The sequence below is a fragment of the Simochromis diagramma genome, unplaced genomic scaffold (assembly GCF_900408965.1).
Source record: "Simochromis diagramma unplaced genomic scaffold, fSimDia1.1 OVJJ01000596.1, whole genome shotgun sequence".
Taxonomy (NCBI): Eukaryota; Metazoa; Chordata; class Actinopteri; order Cichliformes; family Cichlidae; genus Simochromis; species Simochromis diagramma.
This window is the reverse complement of record NW_024387245.1, coordinates 23464706-23482768: the sequence shown is the minus strand read 5'-3', so window position 1 is coordinate 23482768 and position 18063 is coordinate 23464706. Positions and strand designations below refer to the sequence as shown.

Sequence of the window (18063 nt, the reverse complement as noted above, 5' to 3'; positions counted from 1 at the left end):
TTTTTGCCTCGGCTAGCTATTGAGCTGGTGGGTAACAGACGTCTCTGAAAACATCAGAGCACTTTTGTAAATATGTGATGTCTTGATAAACCGAGCAGATATTTGAAGTTTACACAGCTACATTCTCGCCTGAAAATATCTTAAAAGTTTATTTTGTGACACAGAAAGAGTAATAAGAGTGATATTAAAATTAAGTAGCTGCCGCCATTGTTGGAAACTAGAACTGGCTGGGCCGTGCTATGAATTTTGGGATATAGTGGGCCATGAAGGATACACCCGACCCATCCTTCGAATCTGGGGAAAAGGAGGATGCATTTGTCGGCTGCATTTGGAGGAGTCTACGAATTTGGACAGCCTTCATCGCGCTGCTGTGATGTAATTGGTCTATAAATGCAGCCTCAGAAGGATGCAGCCTATGAATTTGGACACCTCCATTGTAAGCAAGAATGTTTTCTTTTGCCTGGTTAAATAAAGGTTAACTTGACTCAGTGCTGCATCTTGTGGCAGAAATTGGTACTACATTGTAGTACAGTCTGGACGAAGTTTAACTTCTGTTGATATCTCTTCAACATAATACAAGGACATGTTAGAGCTGATGGCTTTGGTTAATTTTGGAAACTATTTTTAAATGCAGAAATTTAGAATAAGAAGCTTTTTAATGTCAGTATGTAAATGACATCATACACATTTAAACAAAGAGGGCCATAAAAAGAGAGGATGACAGTGTGCATGTAATTATGGTTACAGCCATTGTGTTACTCACTGGGATTTCCTGCCAACTATTCATTAACAATTCCTTCCAGAGTCAATAATTCTCCCTTTATTTTCCTAAATGTCAGTTGGGTTTATGCCATGCAGGTTAAAACAGGAAGTGATGTTGGCGGTCAGCTAAGGATGTCTTCGGCACCGGTGTTAGGATGTCCTGCATGTGTTTCCTTTGGGTGTGATATTTATTGCGATGTCCTGTTGTGTGTTTGTGACCTTAAAAATCAAGCTCAGCTCAACAGAAAATAAAACTGTGTTTTTATGGTAACCACCAACCAGTGACTTCATCAGCAGCATCATCTTTATAGCTTCCTGTAATTTGCGTAAACTCTGTGATGTCATCAGCTTTGACCATTTTTTTTTTCCCACAAAATTCAGACATTGTTGAAGAGCTCATTTACAATAAACACTTGAAACGATGTTCCTGATTCTTACAGGATTTTAATTTCTTTGGAACTTGAATTCAATCTGCAGGAACAACTTCTAAGAAAAGCTGCACTTAATATCATCCATCTATTTACTTCCGCGTATCCAATTCAGGATTGCGTGAAGCCTATCCCAGCTGTTATAGAGTAAAAGTCGGGGTAGACATTGGGCAGGATGCCAGTCTGTCACAGGGATAACACACACAGATATTCCAATATTCACACCTATATGGGCAATTTAGATTCCCTAACTACATGTGTTTGGACTGTTGGAGGAAGCGGATTACCAGGAAAGAACCCACACAAACACAGAGAGAACATGCAGAAAGTCCTGGTCTGAGTGTTGGATTTGAACCCATGACCATCTTGCTGTGAAGCAACAGTGCTAACCTCCTGCCCATTTATATATCACTTATGAATCAAATAATAATCATTTGGTTTATTTCTATATGATAAAAAAATAATTGGGGATTGATTTCACAATCCGATACAAAAGTAGATTTATCTCTTAAAATTTTAATTTGCAGACCTCAAGGACCTTTGACGCTGAAACTGCCTCATTGTTTTAGTGTTATTTAGCTCTGCAGTCAAAGGTGTTTAGTTTAGTCTGAGTTAAACTAAAGAACTGATGAATTATCTGCGGTGTGGACATCCATCAGTCTCTCGCGACAAAGTCTATAAATGCTAACACCGCTGCACCAGGGGTTCATCCTAATACGGAGCTCAGCTCATGTTCTGGAAGGGTTTGTGTGTCTGTAATTAACATCACAGACTCAAGGGGGTGCTAGTGTGACTAAGCACAAGCCTGCGCACCAAACTTCTTTTTCCCTCTCTCTCTCTCTTTTTGCCTTGCAACGTGTGAAACTCATAACTTCACGACATATCCAAGACTTTCATTGGGAAAGGGTGGCTGGGGCTCCACAGCGAACTTCCTGCACATGCTTTTGAGCATGGTGCCTGCAACAACACGGTCATTAAAATGTACTCCAGCAAGTAGTCTCAAGGAGCCAAATAAACAAGCAGAGTGACTCCATTCTTCCACAATTCCCTGGGCCCTGGGTGGTTATCAGATGCCACTGAGTGGTGCTCGTGTCTTATTGGTCATCCAGAAACAGGAAGTGGGCCATCAGAGTCCCATGAGGCTGGGTGTTAATCTGGAGAGGACAGACAGAATGATTTATAAACACACAGGCTCTTCTATGCCTTCTTCATCCCTCTTTCCCTCATCTCTCCTACAATCTTTCCCTTTCTCTTCACTCCTTTTTCCTCCTCAGAATGTTTCTTTAGTTGAATCACCACATTTTTCTGAAGCAACATCATCACATAGTTACTCACATACACTACTCTAACACAAACAACTCCCTCTCAGGCACAGCTCAAACACAAACAGGCCAGTCAGTGCATGCGTTCACCTCGATCAATCGATTTGAGGATTAATCATACCTCCTAATCTCCATTTGGCTTCACTCTGGTTTACTTTACTTAGGTTAACTGCTGGGGATTACAATAAGGCATTATAAGGAAGAGACACAGCACTCAAAGCATCCTGAATAGAAATCTTTGGTTGGTCTTCCATGATGTCATGCAGTCTTATTCTGAAGCCTCGTGATGAGTGTTTATGACGATTGGATGAACCAGGGGGCGATCTGACTGTGTAGTCTATCTTCCTTTCGATAAGCTCGATAAGCTAAAATTTACAAAATGGACTTCACATCTGACACAAAGATAGCGACTAAGCTCATTAATTCATCAGAGAGGTGTTTACTGAGGTCCCATAGAAGGTTTAAATGTGGGCTTCAGTCTTCAGGCCTAAGAACTACACCTGTCTTTGACTCTGTCTATTGCTGTGGTTGAATAAAAAAAATAAAAGAAAACCCTCATAACTCGTTTTCCTCATCACTTTACCTTAGCTTCAATGGAAAGCACCAAGGGAGTAAAAAAAAGGTGTGAAGAAGGTATAAGGCATCTTTGGGATACAGCAGACTCGTGTAAATAGCATCCACCATCACATTATTAACCTGTGAGGACTTTATTGGTGATGACCCGTATCCTCTCTAACCCTGTTTTTGCCTTTCTCTGAAATATAGGATTAGGACTGGTATCATCACTGATTGATAATGACTTACACCTCAAGGGGTTAAACTGAAAATGCAACTTAAGCAAACTGAACTTTTTTTAAACCTAGGGCAGATTTTCCTTATCCATAACTTGAACTAGCATGGCGTTAATTCAGAGGCATCAAACCAATCTCTGAGTAGGTTTCAGGTGTTCTAATAGGCTCAAACGCACCTCAGCTGAGTGGAAACCCGTATTATTGTTTTTCTTGCATAGTGTGTTCAGTTATACAGTTTAAACAGACACTGGAATAGTTTTTAGGGGTGTAATAGTCTATAGGGACATACCCAAAACAATGGAAGGAGCTCCGGTGGTCCCTGAGTGAGCACATTAACTGGTGAGATATTGTGTACTGCTATTCTTACTCTGTGGTTTGTAGTATTTTGATTAAATAACAGTGATTAAATTGTTGATTTTAAAGATATATAAAGAAGATATATATTTAACACACACATATGTTTAAGGTGTGTGTGTGTGTGTGTGTATATGTATGTGTGTGTGTCACAACTGTGTTTTGACACAAACACACAACTAACACAAACTCTCTTCAATTTTGGATTTTGGGCAAGTGAGACAGATAATTATGGGCTGGAACAGTTTCCCACGACAACAGAAAAGCGCAAGAGAAAATTAAACATTTATTTGTTCTACACCAAACAGATGCTTTTCCAGTAGTTTTAAGTGAACAGATCTAATATATACTGCAAACTGATTGAACTTTTCAGTCTTTTATAAGACTGGACTTTTAAAAATGTACCTGCCTGTAGTCTATCCTTCAAGCTATGGTTGGCGAACATATTAGTATTTACTTAATCACATAGTATTATAATTATTTCAGAGTGGGGAATGGGGGGATGGTACCAACTAACAGTTTTCCCTCCATTTCTATATTTGAGCTAAGCTAAACTTAGCTAAGTAAATAAACTGTGGAATCAGAGCAATTGCTAAATTATCTGTTTCATTTTTCCTTCCTCAAACACACAGTTTAGTTATAAACGGTCTTATAACCACGGCTTCTTTTTAACCATCACTGTGATAGGGAAGTGGACAAAAGATAAAAAAGCTCAGAGGAAGACTAGGTAAAGAAGTGCAGTAAATGGCCTCTGGGATGGATTAAATCCTGGCCTCTGCTTTAGTTTAATGACCTATAGATTGCCTAAACCAGTGTTACTATGGCCTCTTGATTATGTTACATTTGAGTCTTTGGGCCCATAACCTTAGAATTAGCTTGCACATCCCGTTAGCTTGGATCCTCACAGTTTTAAATTTGTTTATTTGTCATAGTAGCTTAGATTTAGCTTCTTTCTTTCTTTTTAATTACCATATGGTTAGCTTTTAGGTCTCATTAAAGTTAGCTTAGCTTATCTTAATAGCTTAGAATTAGCTTCTTGGTTCCATTTGGTTAAAATTATAGAGTGCTTGTTAGATAAGAGTTGACATCTTTTTTTATTAGATTTTTCTCTAAATCTTAAAGTTGCTTTTATATAAGTTAGCTTGAGTCAGTTTTTATTTTTATTTAGCTTATATTTTAAACCGTTAGTTTAGCACCTAGATCCTGATGCACACAAGACATTTATATTTAGGTACGCAGCCCACAGGTTCTAGTGAGGCAATAGCCATGTAGTGTGTGGTATAGTCAGTTTTGCTATCTTGATAAAACTATATGCTGTATTACTGATCCAAACTATATTTAAAATACGATTTTAAATATGATTTCAAGCTCATGTCCGCTTTATATTCTCTTTGTATGAATAACTACTCGTGAGGAGCTGAATTAGGATGCCATGCTCCCTAAAGTCCACTACTTTCTGATTGACTGACCTTTTTATACGTATGGAATGGCTTATTACTGAACATATGAATCTGAAGCACTGGTGAAATATACAGATATCACTGAAGATTTCCATAATACAAGTAGCTTCTCTCATGCACACAGCTCTGCAGCATTAGGACAGAAAGGTGAGTTAATTTTTCTAGAACAGAGCTGCAGGTCAGACCGTCCTCGGCACCTGATTCAGACACTGCAAAGGGAGAGGATTTCCTCGCCGCCTCATCGTCCCTTTCTCTCTGTGATCTCAGATACATCTAATGCCATTCCGATGACACATGACTTCCAGGTAACCCAGCTGTAGGCATCTGCTACTGAAGTGGGAGGAGCTACACTTTCACCTTTTGGTTAAACCTGCAGCAGCTTCTACTCATCTTTTAGATATGAAAGCTAAATCAAGAATATACAGAATGACATCAGGGATCCGAAACAAACACGTATTTGCAATAGTGCAGGGAAGGTCACCTTCCTAGGTCATCAATAATCCGTCAAATGTCTATAAAGAAGTCTCACTGGTCTTAAAAGAAATTACTGCTACAACTACTGTTAACACTTGTTATTTAGCATTTAAATCCCAAGGATAAAACAAAATGCCAGGTTTTTGTACAGTAATTACATTATCCTTGAAATATTATCCTCCTGAGAAAATTAACAAACTCACCATAATTCCCCAGAAGGGAGACAGAAACTGGCAACCTCCATTTTTATCCTCGTGAAGTAACTCACCAAGCTCCATCACCATCAGGAGCAAAGAGTTAGTGGATGTGACAGTGCAACAATGCAAGAAATGCATAAATATAGCATTACAAAAACAAATATGTGCATTTTCTTTTACTGCAGTAACATTATGAATATTTCATTCCTTTTAAGAGATTATGACTGGACCGGAAACGCCAACATATGTCTGCGTACGTCAGAGTTATTACTGTTTTACCTCACCCAGTTTGGATTGGTGAAGTATTTTATTGCCAACCATGACATGCTGCTTGCAAGGCTGAAACATTAACAAACCTGTTCTGTGATAACATGCTTAACGAAAAAAAAAAGCCTTTTACGATTTTAACTTTCCCTAACCTCCAATCAGTGATCCTTAGCCTTTTTCAGTACGTCACCAGTCCTTCTGAAAGTGGTCCCCCGAGCAGTCAACAATAATCGGTTTATTGTTCACATTAGGACCACATGCAGCATCATGAGACATCTTTCTCCCTGCGGCTTCAAAATCCGTTTCTCAGTAATTGACTGTTTTCAATAATTCTCTCTTTTTCTGTTTGTCTCTCCTCGCCTTTCTTTATCCTCTTCCTCACTGTTCTGCTCCTCTTCCCTTCCTCTCTCACCTTTGGACTTGTTATTGTTTATTTCTCAGTCCCAGACTTGCTCCTAATTTTATTATCCTTTATTTCCTGCCTTTGACTCTGCCAAAACTCCCTACTTATCTGGCTCACTAGCCCTCTTTCTCCTATCAGTTCGTTTTCATACCTACTGCCTCCACCCTGATGGTCTAACCAAACTTTATCTCTCTCCATCCTCCCTCCCATTTTGCTACTCGTTCCATCTCGCCGTTTCTCAGCCTTCCTCTCCCTTTTCCTCCCTCCCTTCTCTCTCTTTCTCTGTCTCTGTCTCTTCTCAGATTCTCAGTGTCTCTCTATTCACACACCACATCAACAGCTACTGTCCAGACCGAGCTTTGCCAGGGATGTTTATTTCATGCTTTTATCATACGGCAGCCTAATGACGCATAATTGCTTCATTTGCTTAACGAGCTGGGAGCCGGGGGCCGACACAGCCCGACTCGACCTGATCTGCCATCATCAAACTGAAAGTTGAGCGAAGAGGCAGATCTGAGAGTGGGACAGACAGGCGATAGAGACAGTAGACGCAAGACTTTTTGCAGAAGTTTAGATGGAAAACAGGAGAAAAAAACCCTCCAAAACAGAGCCGTTGGATAGATTTGTGTTGCAGCTTTTTTAAACACGCAGATTACACTGGAAAAAAAACTATTTTTGTTAGTTATGAATAGAAGCAAGGTAGAATGGAGGTAAAAGGTGGAAAAAGCTAAAAAGTACTTTAGAAGTTAAAGAAAAGTATGTCAGGAGAGGACAACCAATAGTTGGAGTAATGAATTAAAGTTCAGTAAAGTAGATTTTAGTTGAGAGTAGATTTCTGTACGGGATATGGCATTTTGGCAGTCTTGCAAAGCATGTAGTTGAAGTTGAGTGGAGTTCAGTAGAAATTGGTTTTCAGAAAGACGTTTTTTAGAAGGGAACACATCAAAGAGTTCCAAGGAGCAAAGGATAAACTGTCTGGAAATGGATCTTCTCAGGACTTTCTAAAAGAAAAAGAAGAACCTCGGGAAGTTTTAAGGAGAAAGCAATAGAGAAGAAACTAGAATAACCTGGACTGTAAGTCGAAGCCATGGAGCTGCTGGAGGCATTCTATCGAAGGAAGCTCAGGAAGAAGCAGAAGAAAACGGAGCTGGGCCGGTCAGACGGGGCCCTGTGTCGGTCACCGTCGGAGGCCAGCGTCAACAGCCTGGCGACCGGCCTCATCTCCAAAGTCCTCAGATTCACCTCCAGGTAAAACAGGGACATGAGTAATTTATGTCCTCAAAGACGAAAGACAGGTTAATGAAAACAGGCCAGAATTTGGTTTGTTTGAGGTTAGGAATGGTTGCGGTTTGCTAAAAGACTTGTGTTAAAAGTTTGTATAGTTTAAACAAAATTCAAGCTTTGCACACAGTACTTGCAAACCACAATCAAGAGTCAAAGAGGATGAATGGATATTTTTAAAGATTGTTTTCTGGAATTTTTTGGCTTTATTGGATTGCGTGGCAGTGAAAACAGACAGGAAACTGAGGAGAAAGAACAGGAAGTGCATCTGAGAGATTGTGATAAACTTAGGTTCATATTGCTGTGCTGCTTATTCAAAGATATTGAAGTTGACAACTGTAAAATAAAACCTTAACTAATATTAGAATGTCTTAATCCATCTATAAAAATTCTTAAAAACGCAGTGACTTAGAAGACAAGAGAAAAGTCATTATTAATCTAACTTGTGTTAAGTTGCAGGAATCCTGAATTGTTAATTGCTGATAAATCTAAGAAAAACTGTAGCCACCTTTAGCCACAGCCCAGAGAATCTCAGGAATCAAACAAAAAATCAGGGTTACGCATCGATAATTTGGATAAAGGTTGCAGCCAGATTTTCCAAGCAAATACTTTCTGTGTCAACATCTGACTCAGCTCTGACATTTAGGACTGTGATATAACCTTTAGCCACCTACAGACATGAAAATTAAGACTTGAATGTAGTTCACTTTTATTTATATATATATAATAACAGAAGTCATCTCAAAGCAAGAGAACCCCATTGGTCACAATAATAACCTATGTGCTGAACCTGGCAACATTGCGAGCTCCTTTTTAACAGCAAGAGAACTACAGCAGAACCATGTTTAGGGAAGAGCAGCCATATGATGCCTAATCAATTACTTGGACATGACCTTGAAGACTGAGACATTAGATTGATTTGGAAGTGTCAAGTATGATCTGGACGTAGTCTCAGTCACTTGGGCAAAATTTTAGACCCTCTGTCGAGATGTTTATGACTTGCAGTAACATTGACGACCTCACCAGTGACCTTTTTAGGGTCTCAGAATCTTCCTTTTGGAGATTTTCCATCTGAATTCCTGCATACAGAAATTGTTGGTGGAACCCACCCTAAAAAGAAAACCTCCCTGTTCAGTAACATAGTAATGGAGTTATTTTATCTGGTCTCTTATTGGAGTTTAATTTAATTAATGATGGTCATCATTTCTGGTTAAAAGTGGTCACAAATATGAGGAAAATAGGTAACTGTATCAATGCTTTTATTTTGTGGAGCATTCATGCTTAGTGCCACAGTCACATCCCAAAGGAAGCCCCCACCAACAACTCAAATCTATCAAGACCAACTAAAATGAGAACCATAAGTCAAAACCAGCAGGACCTTCTCTAAGCTACGACTAAACTAGAACGTCTTTCCTGAGGTTTTAAACCTAATATTGGGATTTGTTAAATAATGTTTGGTGTGTGAGCTTTGAATCTTCCAATTAACTGCAACTGACTTTGTAAATTGTATGGGACAAGGATGATACCGTCTTACTGTGAACACAGGGCCAAAATGAATATAAAAATACACTTTGTTATACTTTAGAATCAGAGTGAACAGTACAATCTCTGCAGAGCTAATAGAAAGGGTGTAAATGTGTATATGTACATCGGTGATGATAAAGTGTTGAGGTATTCCAGTCATGTCCTGTCATTATCCAGGTTCCTGTGGTTCAGAGACATACAGGCTTTCATGTCTCTGTCTCCTACTTAGTCAGATAAAATCATTTCCTGTTTATCTGTGAGCATAAATACAGAGCAGGAGGATATGTCAAATATGAGTATCGGTGGAAATTATTTTAACGTCAGTATCCCTGTAATCATAACTCGTCTGCCAACACGTTCAGAGTATGATGATGGTGATGTGATAACGTTTAGCCCTGCAAACAAAAATATGATAATTATCCCTGAAACAATATCTGTGTTTTTTCTAACCAGCTTCAATATTTACCCCGATTTAGTGTGTTTGCATGTGAGATTCAAAAATAAGTTGTGGGAAATCACGACAGTAAAGACACCGGTTTATAATTTTTACATTCTGGCTTGTGATGGAGTCCATTATAACATACTTTATATGCTACTGAGGAGCTAAACTTTGATTTTGACTCTGTGGCTGTTTTAACTGCTCTCATTTCAAACTTAACTTAACTATTAATATTGTAACCTCCAGGTAACAGGTATGCAAAGCTTTAAAATAAATGTAGATACAGAAAAGATTACTTTGCTAACGAAATCTACTAAAATAAAAGATTGTGCCATCATGAAACATCCACATAACTTTAGTTTTCACTTGTTCTTAATTCAGTTTGACTCTGTCTAACATAAAACAAGTCATCATAGGTACTGCCACTGATCTGAGCTCAGAGCGTTAACCTCTAAACAACCACCCAAGGTATTGTTAAGCTTGCATTTAGCCACATGTTAGAAAGGTGCTGCCTGTCAAATAAAGTCCTGTGTTATTTGATCTAACAGTTCTTCCAAGATTTTCCTTTCGGTTTGAAATATACTTAAAATATCATAGGAGGACAGAAATAAAAAGGAATGCTAAATTGAATATCTTATCTAGAAGTTATAACAATGTGACTACACATATTAGAGAGCTAGTCACCTACTGGATTTTTAAACATTAAAACACTGTAATGAATGACCACTTGGAAGCTGTGTCTTAAAGCATTTCATTGTGATCATTACTTTTTATGTGTATTATTAAATTTCCTGGTGTTGTCGTACACACGCAGTGCTGATTTTCTAACACTGGAATATTTCTAACATTTTGAGTTATTTTCCAGTGTTAGAAAATCAGCACTGCTCTGTGTTAGCCATTGTTAATCTTCAAAACTGACTAGGTTACTTTTAAACATATAACACTGTCAAAAGTGTTAATTTAACACTCAACAGTGTTGTATTTAACACTCAGAGGTGTGGACCCATATAGACACTCGCCAGTGTTAATTTAACACTGGAGATTTTGCTGTGTACATTCATTGAAACACTTCAGTAACTTTTTTCCTTCCTTGGAAATGGAAGGGAGAGGCAGAGATAGGCAGAAGGTGAGTCAGATCTCAGTGGAATGAGGCCGTGCAGCTGTGTGCGCATGTGGGAGGACGCAGTGGGATAATATTTAATGCTGAATTGATCGGGGGGGGGGTTCCAGCTCTGATAATAATCTCTTTTCAGGGGTTGAATCCCTGCAGTGATTTGAAGCATCTAATGGCTCTATGAATGAAGATATGTGCAGAGTGAAAGGGGACAGATATGGTTAAATTATAAACTGGGAATGTGGTTTAATGTTGTATGTGGTGCAGCTTTTTGTAAGAATCCTCACTACTACCTAATACACAGCATGTATATGAGAATTACATAAGAACTGTCACTGTGCTACATTAAAATTAAAGTTTTAGAAAAAAAAAAAAATTGCAGTTAGTGTGAGTACACCAACATCTGTTTAGCTCAAAGTACAGATGAATTTGTCAACTTTGTCTGAGGTCAGCCTAACAGTGTCGCATGAAGTGAAACCGCTACAGAAGAACCAAAATTCAGATTCACTCAACAGAACCAAGAAATGTTTAACAGGCCCCCCAAGCAACAAAAACAAAAACAAAAAGAAATATTCTGGTTTTATCCATCAGTTTATCCATAGCTGATTCAACTTTCTCAGAGAAAATTGGGCAAAAAATGTGCTATTTTGGATCATTGTTAACCTTCCAGTGATTCATGATCCTCAAGAATATCCAGAAACCAACTGAACTGCTGAAATATTTAGTTGATTGGTTAAATATGATGCCACAAATCAAATTATGATATCATATAAACAAGAGCCCCGAGGGAGTTGCCTGTTTTGCCTATCTGTCATGACTTTTTGGAAGAATTTCTCAATCAAATGATGTTTCTTTTTTTTCTTTTTTTGAAAAAGAACATTTAATCCTCCATACAGCAAGACGATTGTTGTGCAAGAACGTATGAAAAGAAAGCTTTTTGTTCTGTCCATTTTGCAGATGCTTGAAAAACGTGTGTAACACATGTGTAACAAGCAGCTGAGCTGCTGATTCATTGTTTGATTAGAGTGAAATGTAATGTGATTCCTGTATTGTGTTGCTTTTAAATGCATTACCCACAGGGAGGTTGGGCTCAGGTTATGGTTGGTTAAGATTGGTCTGAGTTAGATTTAGATTAGGGTTGGGCTGGATTTTGATAATGGTGTCTTACCTGAATTCGTACATTAGGCTTGGATTGGACTGGAGTTTGGTTAAGATTTGAGGGGTTTTGGGTAACAGCTGGGTTGGATTTTTGATGATAGTGGTTGACCTGGAACTGGGTTAAATTAGGCTTTGTGCTTAGCTTTATCTTGGACTGGGGGTTAGATTAGGATTGGGTTTATATTGAATTTGAGGGCTTTGCTTGGATTGGATTGGAATTTAGGTCACAATCGGGTCTGAGGTTGAATGTTGAGGTGGGTTGGGTTTTAGGTTAGAATAGTTTTTGGTTTGGTTGATAGCGGCTGAGCTGGAACTTTGGTTAGGTTTTATCTTTAGCTTTATCTTAGATTTGGACCCTGGATTAGGATCGGCTTGGATTACAGATGGGTTTGGGTTGGGGTGAGTGTAGATGATAATGGCCAATCTGGATTTGCGGATAAGTCTTGGAGTCTGGCTTGGATTGGGATACCTGGGTTTGGGTTGGAATGGGTTTGGATGGTAGTGGCTGATGATGTTAAAGTCTGGTCAGAAATAGAGGTGAGGCTGGCTTACCCTGCACTATCCTTCACAGCTAACTAAACCCTCAAAACACACTCTTAATCACAGCATTTAGAAATGGAGGTCACACTGTCCAGTACTTCACACACTCTAAATCCCTCTCTCTGTTTTCACCCTACAGACGCACTGAGCCGGCATCTCGTCCTCATTCATGGCATTCATCGAAGCTCGATGAAGGCCAGCAGGAGCTGGACCCGGGAGCAATGGACAGCATGAGCAGCACGTGGCACCACAACTACCACGCCAGGTTAGTGTTTCTTATATATATCTAATGATTATCTAAGCCCCTGATGTTCAGTATATTATCATTTTCACCATTTCCTGAGTGAGATTTTGCTCAAGTTTTGATTTTTAATTGAATATTGTCAGTTCATGCTGGGATATGTCATTAAACCAAACATCCTCCTGTTTCAAACAAATGCATCTTCATTACTGGCCTCAGATATCTGGTCATCACTACATATGAAAAAAGTAAATCTCCTTTCTTTTAACATTTCAAACATCCAGACATTAAAGAAGTTAATAACTGGAGAAGTCAGTAGAGTCAAAGATAACTTGACTTGTAGATTCAGTGGATGCTTGTTCTTGGAGGTAGGAAGGCAATAATATTGTGGTAATAAACACATATACACATTTATGCTCATTCCAGTAAATGCGATAACAGCACTTGAGCTGCTGATCATCAGCTTTAGAACTGCGTTTACAACCAGCAGCTGTGGCAAATAACCCTCCTTACAGGCGCACCCTGCAGGTAATAGCACTTATCGATCTGCTGTCAAAATAAGAGCCTGAGACGTGCCTGACCTCAAACATTTCCAGCACAGTCTGAGGACATGTTTAGAAGTCTGGATTGTAGGTTTACTCAACACCACTATCTGTAAGTCACTCAGAAGGTCAAAGTTCATGGTTGCAGACACTCACGTGATGTCTTGTGTCTCATCTCAGGCCAATATACATGCATAGTCTAGTCTAAAGACCCCGTGTGATACAGCCACGCTTCCTTCATTTTTGTGTTATTTAAAAGCTAATCTTATTTTACAAAATGTTATTTATAAATTTTGCCTTATAATGTTGGTGTTTCTTTTTTGTCACGACCAACTTAATGTTTAAGACCCGGTGGTGCATAACAGAACAGACAAGAGACACAGCTGCTTATTGCTGTCTCACAAAGGATGTGAACTTTGACCCCCTGAATCCTGGAGTGTCTAAAAGCCAGTTTGTCTGCACCACTAGCGGCCTCTGAAGTTCCTTTTATATCCATGCTTAATGATCTACTACACTCTGAAATGTGTAGTAGAAACCTATGCGACATTTGGACTTGAGCTCGGTCGACACTTTCCTAATGAGTTCATGGGCTCAGTCACTCATTTCGGGTCACAGTGAATAAAGCATTGCGTATTTGGTAAATTTTGGTTAACCTGAGGTTTCTAAAGGAGAATTATATGAGGTGTGTTCAGTGATGAATGACTTGCCATTGACAAGCAGATGGAGAAAAAAGACATTTTGAAGCTTGAGGCTTCAAAACAGAACGTTGTCCTTCAGTTCTTGTTTTATTTTGAAAGTTAGAGCCTCACGTGGCTTTCTGTATTTTTACTTCTTCCTTTGTTTGTTTTATTTGGGGTTTTTTTTTTCCTATCCTGAGTTCACCTGTTTCTTATTATCCTTCTTTCACTGCTGTGTATTTAATTATTATGTTTCCCCTCAGTCTTTACCAAGTGGTGGTCTCTACTAACCCTGATTCCCTTCTTTTGCATTTTTGTTGTTTTATATCATTTACTGTATTAGCAACAGCCTGCCTCATCATGCAGGGTGTTTATGAGTAATAAAGTTCCTTCTTTTTCATCCACCTTTCTCCATCTGTCTGCATACTTGGATCCACTTTAGTCCTTTCTGAAGAATGGTGATAGTAGCTGACATGGCTGAACTTGGACATTTTAACATGAAACTCACATTTGGAGCCAGCACTGCCACTTTCACATTGGCTGAATTTTTCATCCCCCAGAGGTTGCCCTTTGGCTGGAGCCTATCACAACTGACACTGGAGGTCACAGGCACCATGGCCAGTTAACTTTACATGTTTTATGTGAAGTGGACCTGCTGGTCAAAGGAAGTTACATCACTGATTCTTTGAAGCACCAGTGAGAGGGAAAATAAAAGCCTCTGATGTGGCTGTGAGGGAGAACGGAGCATTGGCGTTCCTTAAGCCCACCTCCCCCCTCTTTTAGGTCCCATGGAAACCCCTACTCATCCACCCACACAAACACACATACACTCACACACTTGGTTGTCCTGATGTAGCATAATATTTTTGCATTCCTTAATCCCCTGAGTAGAGGTGGGACTAAAACACAGAGAATGAGACATCCAGCTGACGAAGAGATGGATGCTGAAAGTGAAGTTAGACTCACAGAAGTCCGTGAACACAAGCAGACGCTGTCCTCTTTTTCCACAGTCGTAATCGCATTGTGTTCGGTTGAAGGACTTGGTGGGTCAAACTGTGACGTCAATGCGCATTTACATTCCAGTCAGTCATTCAGAGTGAGGTAGCGGTGCATTCAGCTGCGGATCACCAGCTTTACAACTGCTGGTTGTAAAGAACGCACACCTCATCATGTCGGCGTTCTGGCCCTTTTTTTCTTTAAGAGCCTGAGTCACTTTCAAAGAGATGCTACAATGCCAGTCTGAGCAGTGTGTCAGCTCTCCACTCGAGCATAAGACCGAACATATGTGCTGTGCAACAGGGGCTTCTTCAGGATGCTTTTTTTTATGTGGGGTAGCACGAACAAAGTAAGGGGAGCACGGGAAATCAGAATATTTGATCCTAAATAAATTCAGGGTAGAAAACTGGTGTAGAAAACACAGGTCAAAGTTTTCAGGCTTGTGCAGCTGGGTGCACTCATACAGTGAATGTTTTGCAGTGCCACTTTTGGAAAATTTGCAAGATCTGCAGAGTAGAGTTTATGTTACTGGAAAGTTTTTTCAAGTATTTTGCAAAGTGGTGAAACAAACCTTTCTGCTTCAAAATATACTTAAAGTAAAAGTGCTCATTACACAGAATCATTAACATAGATCACAGTTATTGATTTATTAATGTTTATGTCAGTCTAATGTAGCATTTGGAGTTGATTTAATCACGTATGTACAACTGGGTAACTTTATCTATAATATAAGCAGTAACTAAAGCTCTAGAATGGATGATATGGGGGAGGAGAGAAAAAAAGCTTTCATCTCACCTTCAACAACAATCCAACCATCACAGAAATGTATCGTTACCAAGAGCCATTCAATGAGATTTCCAACGTTATCAACACCATCTTGTCTTTCTATATGTTTCTAAAAAAATAAATGATGATCCACGCCACTGTGAGGGGGGACAGTCTCTTATACTTGAAGAGATTCATGCATTCTGTGAGAAAACATTTGTTCTTGTTGGGATAATTTCCTTTAAACTCACTCTTTATCTCATTAGTAGTAGTTACATGCATCAGTACATTACTACAGCACTATACAGTATAGCTCCCCTTACTATATGATTTCTCCCAGAAAGTCCTTTAAGAAAAAGTCTAATTCTGCAGTAGGCAGATAGTGCGAATCATACAACTGTGGCACATCAAGCCACAGCTAACCACCAGCGCAGCTGATCCAGTTGATCTACAGCTGCACTGGTGGTTAGGAAAGACAAAACTGTCAGCAGACCATGTCATGAAAGCGTGAGCCCGAGTGAGTCATCTTTCCACAGTTGTTTAATGCAAACATGACACCAAGAAAGCTAAAAAGACACTTGGAAATCAAACATCTCTTCAAAGAGAGGCTTGGCTTCACTACAAACAGTGCTGAATCAGAGGCAGCAAGCCCATTTGTTGGACTGTGTGAAAGTGTCTCATAAGGAGATGGAAGCATGTTATTGACCACTGGAGTGGTGACTCTTGTGCATAAAAAAGAAATTGAGATGTAATGCGGTGTCCAGATGTTGAGGCTGGGATGTCTAAAATGCCCTTCATGGTTCAAAGTCATCGTCATTGTCCCACTAAGGGAAATTTTGACAAAATAGCTACAAACTAGCAACATCTCCCCAGCCTCAGCTGTACTTTGTGATTGGTTCTAATTAGATTTTAATGAAATGAAGCACTAAATGTAAGAGTTGTTGTCTCTCAGTGTCTCGACCAACGATCTGTCCGGCGGATTCGACTCTGGCTACCTGAGGAAGAGTCCGGACCAGTACAGCTCCAGGGGCAGCATGGACAGTCTGGACCATCCCCAGTCCTCCCAGCTTCACTCTGGAGCTCAGCACCAGCACTCACTGGCCCACCACAGACTCAGTGGACCCCACCCGGCCTACTCCTCCTGCCACCAGCTGTCCTCAGCCAGGTGCATAAACCAAACACTCCTCAGCAATTGTTAGGTATAAGCTGAAAAGTCAGTCTAACAGCAACTCCAATACTAATTTGTATATAAATCATTTGTCAGTTTTACCTTCAAAATGTAAAACTGACGTTACATTGAAGGCACAAAGAGAGGCATCCAGCCCTTTTTATATATTTTTACTTATTTGAAACATCCAAATGTGAAACTAATGCCAAAGTAAATTACGCTACGTTCACACTGCAGGTCTTAATGCTCAATTCCGATTTTTTTGATCAAATCCGATTTTTTTTTTTGTCTGCTTGTTCACACTACAAATAAAATGTGACAGCAAATGCGCTCTAGTGTGAACCCTCAAAGTGGCCCGCATACGTAAAAGAAGACGTCACACACGTGCTCTGTTTAGACCCAGATCAAACAGTATTGTTTGACTGATGTCCCTTAATATAAAGACTTGTTTCGGACTTTACGTTTCCCAATTTTGCTTTAAGTTGTAAAGTTATTTTGTTATTTACATATGGCCTAATAATGATCCTTATTGCTGTTTTAGAGAGGAGCGGTGCTTCAAAGGATAGTTGCAGATTTCTGTCAGAATCTGCAGATTATACAGTACAAATAAAATGTTCACGTTTCTCCAACGTTGTCTTCCAAACAGTTTCACTGACATCTACACTGGATGCCCAGGAAGTGTTCACGATGTCTTCTCTGGCGCTGATAATTGGCGTCTGTCTTGTGTCAGTGACGTAAAAGACGGATTTAATGCGACCTGACCATTCAAACAGCAGTCGCTTTCTAAAACATCAGATATGTATCAGATTCAGTACCACATACGAAAGTGACCCAGATCGGATTTGAAAATATCGGATGTGTGCTGTTCACACTGTCATACCATGATCGGATATGGGTCGCATATCGTCAAAAAAGTTGGATTGATGCGCTTTCACCTGCAGTGTGAACGTAGCCTTAGAGGTCTTTTGAAACTGAATAGCTAGGTCTTCAAAATTTACCTGCTTAGCATGTTGCCCAAATAGAACTTAACCCTAAACCTAGACCTGTCCCTGGTTCAGTCACTGATGGCCTGGTGGTTTTAAAGAGGTTGTCTTTGAACCAATTAAACTTAGGTTACATTTAAGCCACTTGGTAAACCAGCCTAGTTCCAGAAAGTAGAA

The 18063-nt window shown here is 39.5% G+C and overlaps 1 protein-coding gene across 5 annotated transcripts in view; it reads left to right on the top strand.

Annotated features, from left to right (window-relative positions):
• Positions 1-18063, top strand: part of shroom3 (shroom family member 3) — a 73593-nt gene that overhangs the window by 32581 nt on the left and 22949 nt on the right. For 4 of the 5 annotated variants that reach the window (XM_040053366.1, XM_040053367.1, XM_040053371.1 and 1 more), the window contains 2 exons: positions 12654-12779; positions 16688-16900. In XM_040053366.1, coding sequence (XP_039909300.1) covers positions 12654-12779; positions 16688-16900 — 339 coding nt within the window. Of the gene's footprint in view, positions 1-114; positions 7707-12653; positions 12780-16687; positions 16901-18063 lie in introns of those variants that run through there. The other variant, XM_040053369.1, reaches the window with a different exon arrangement.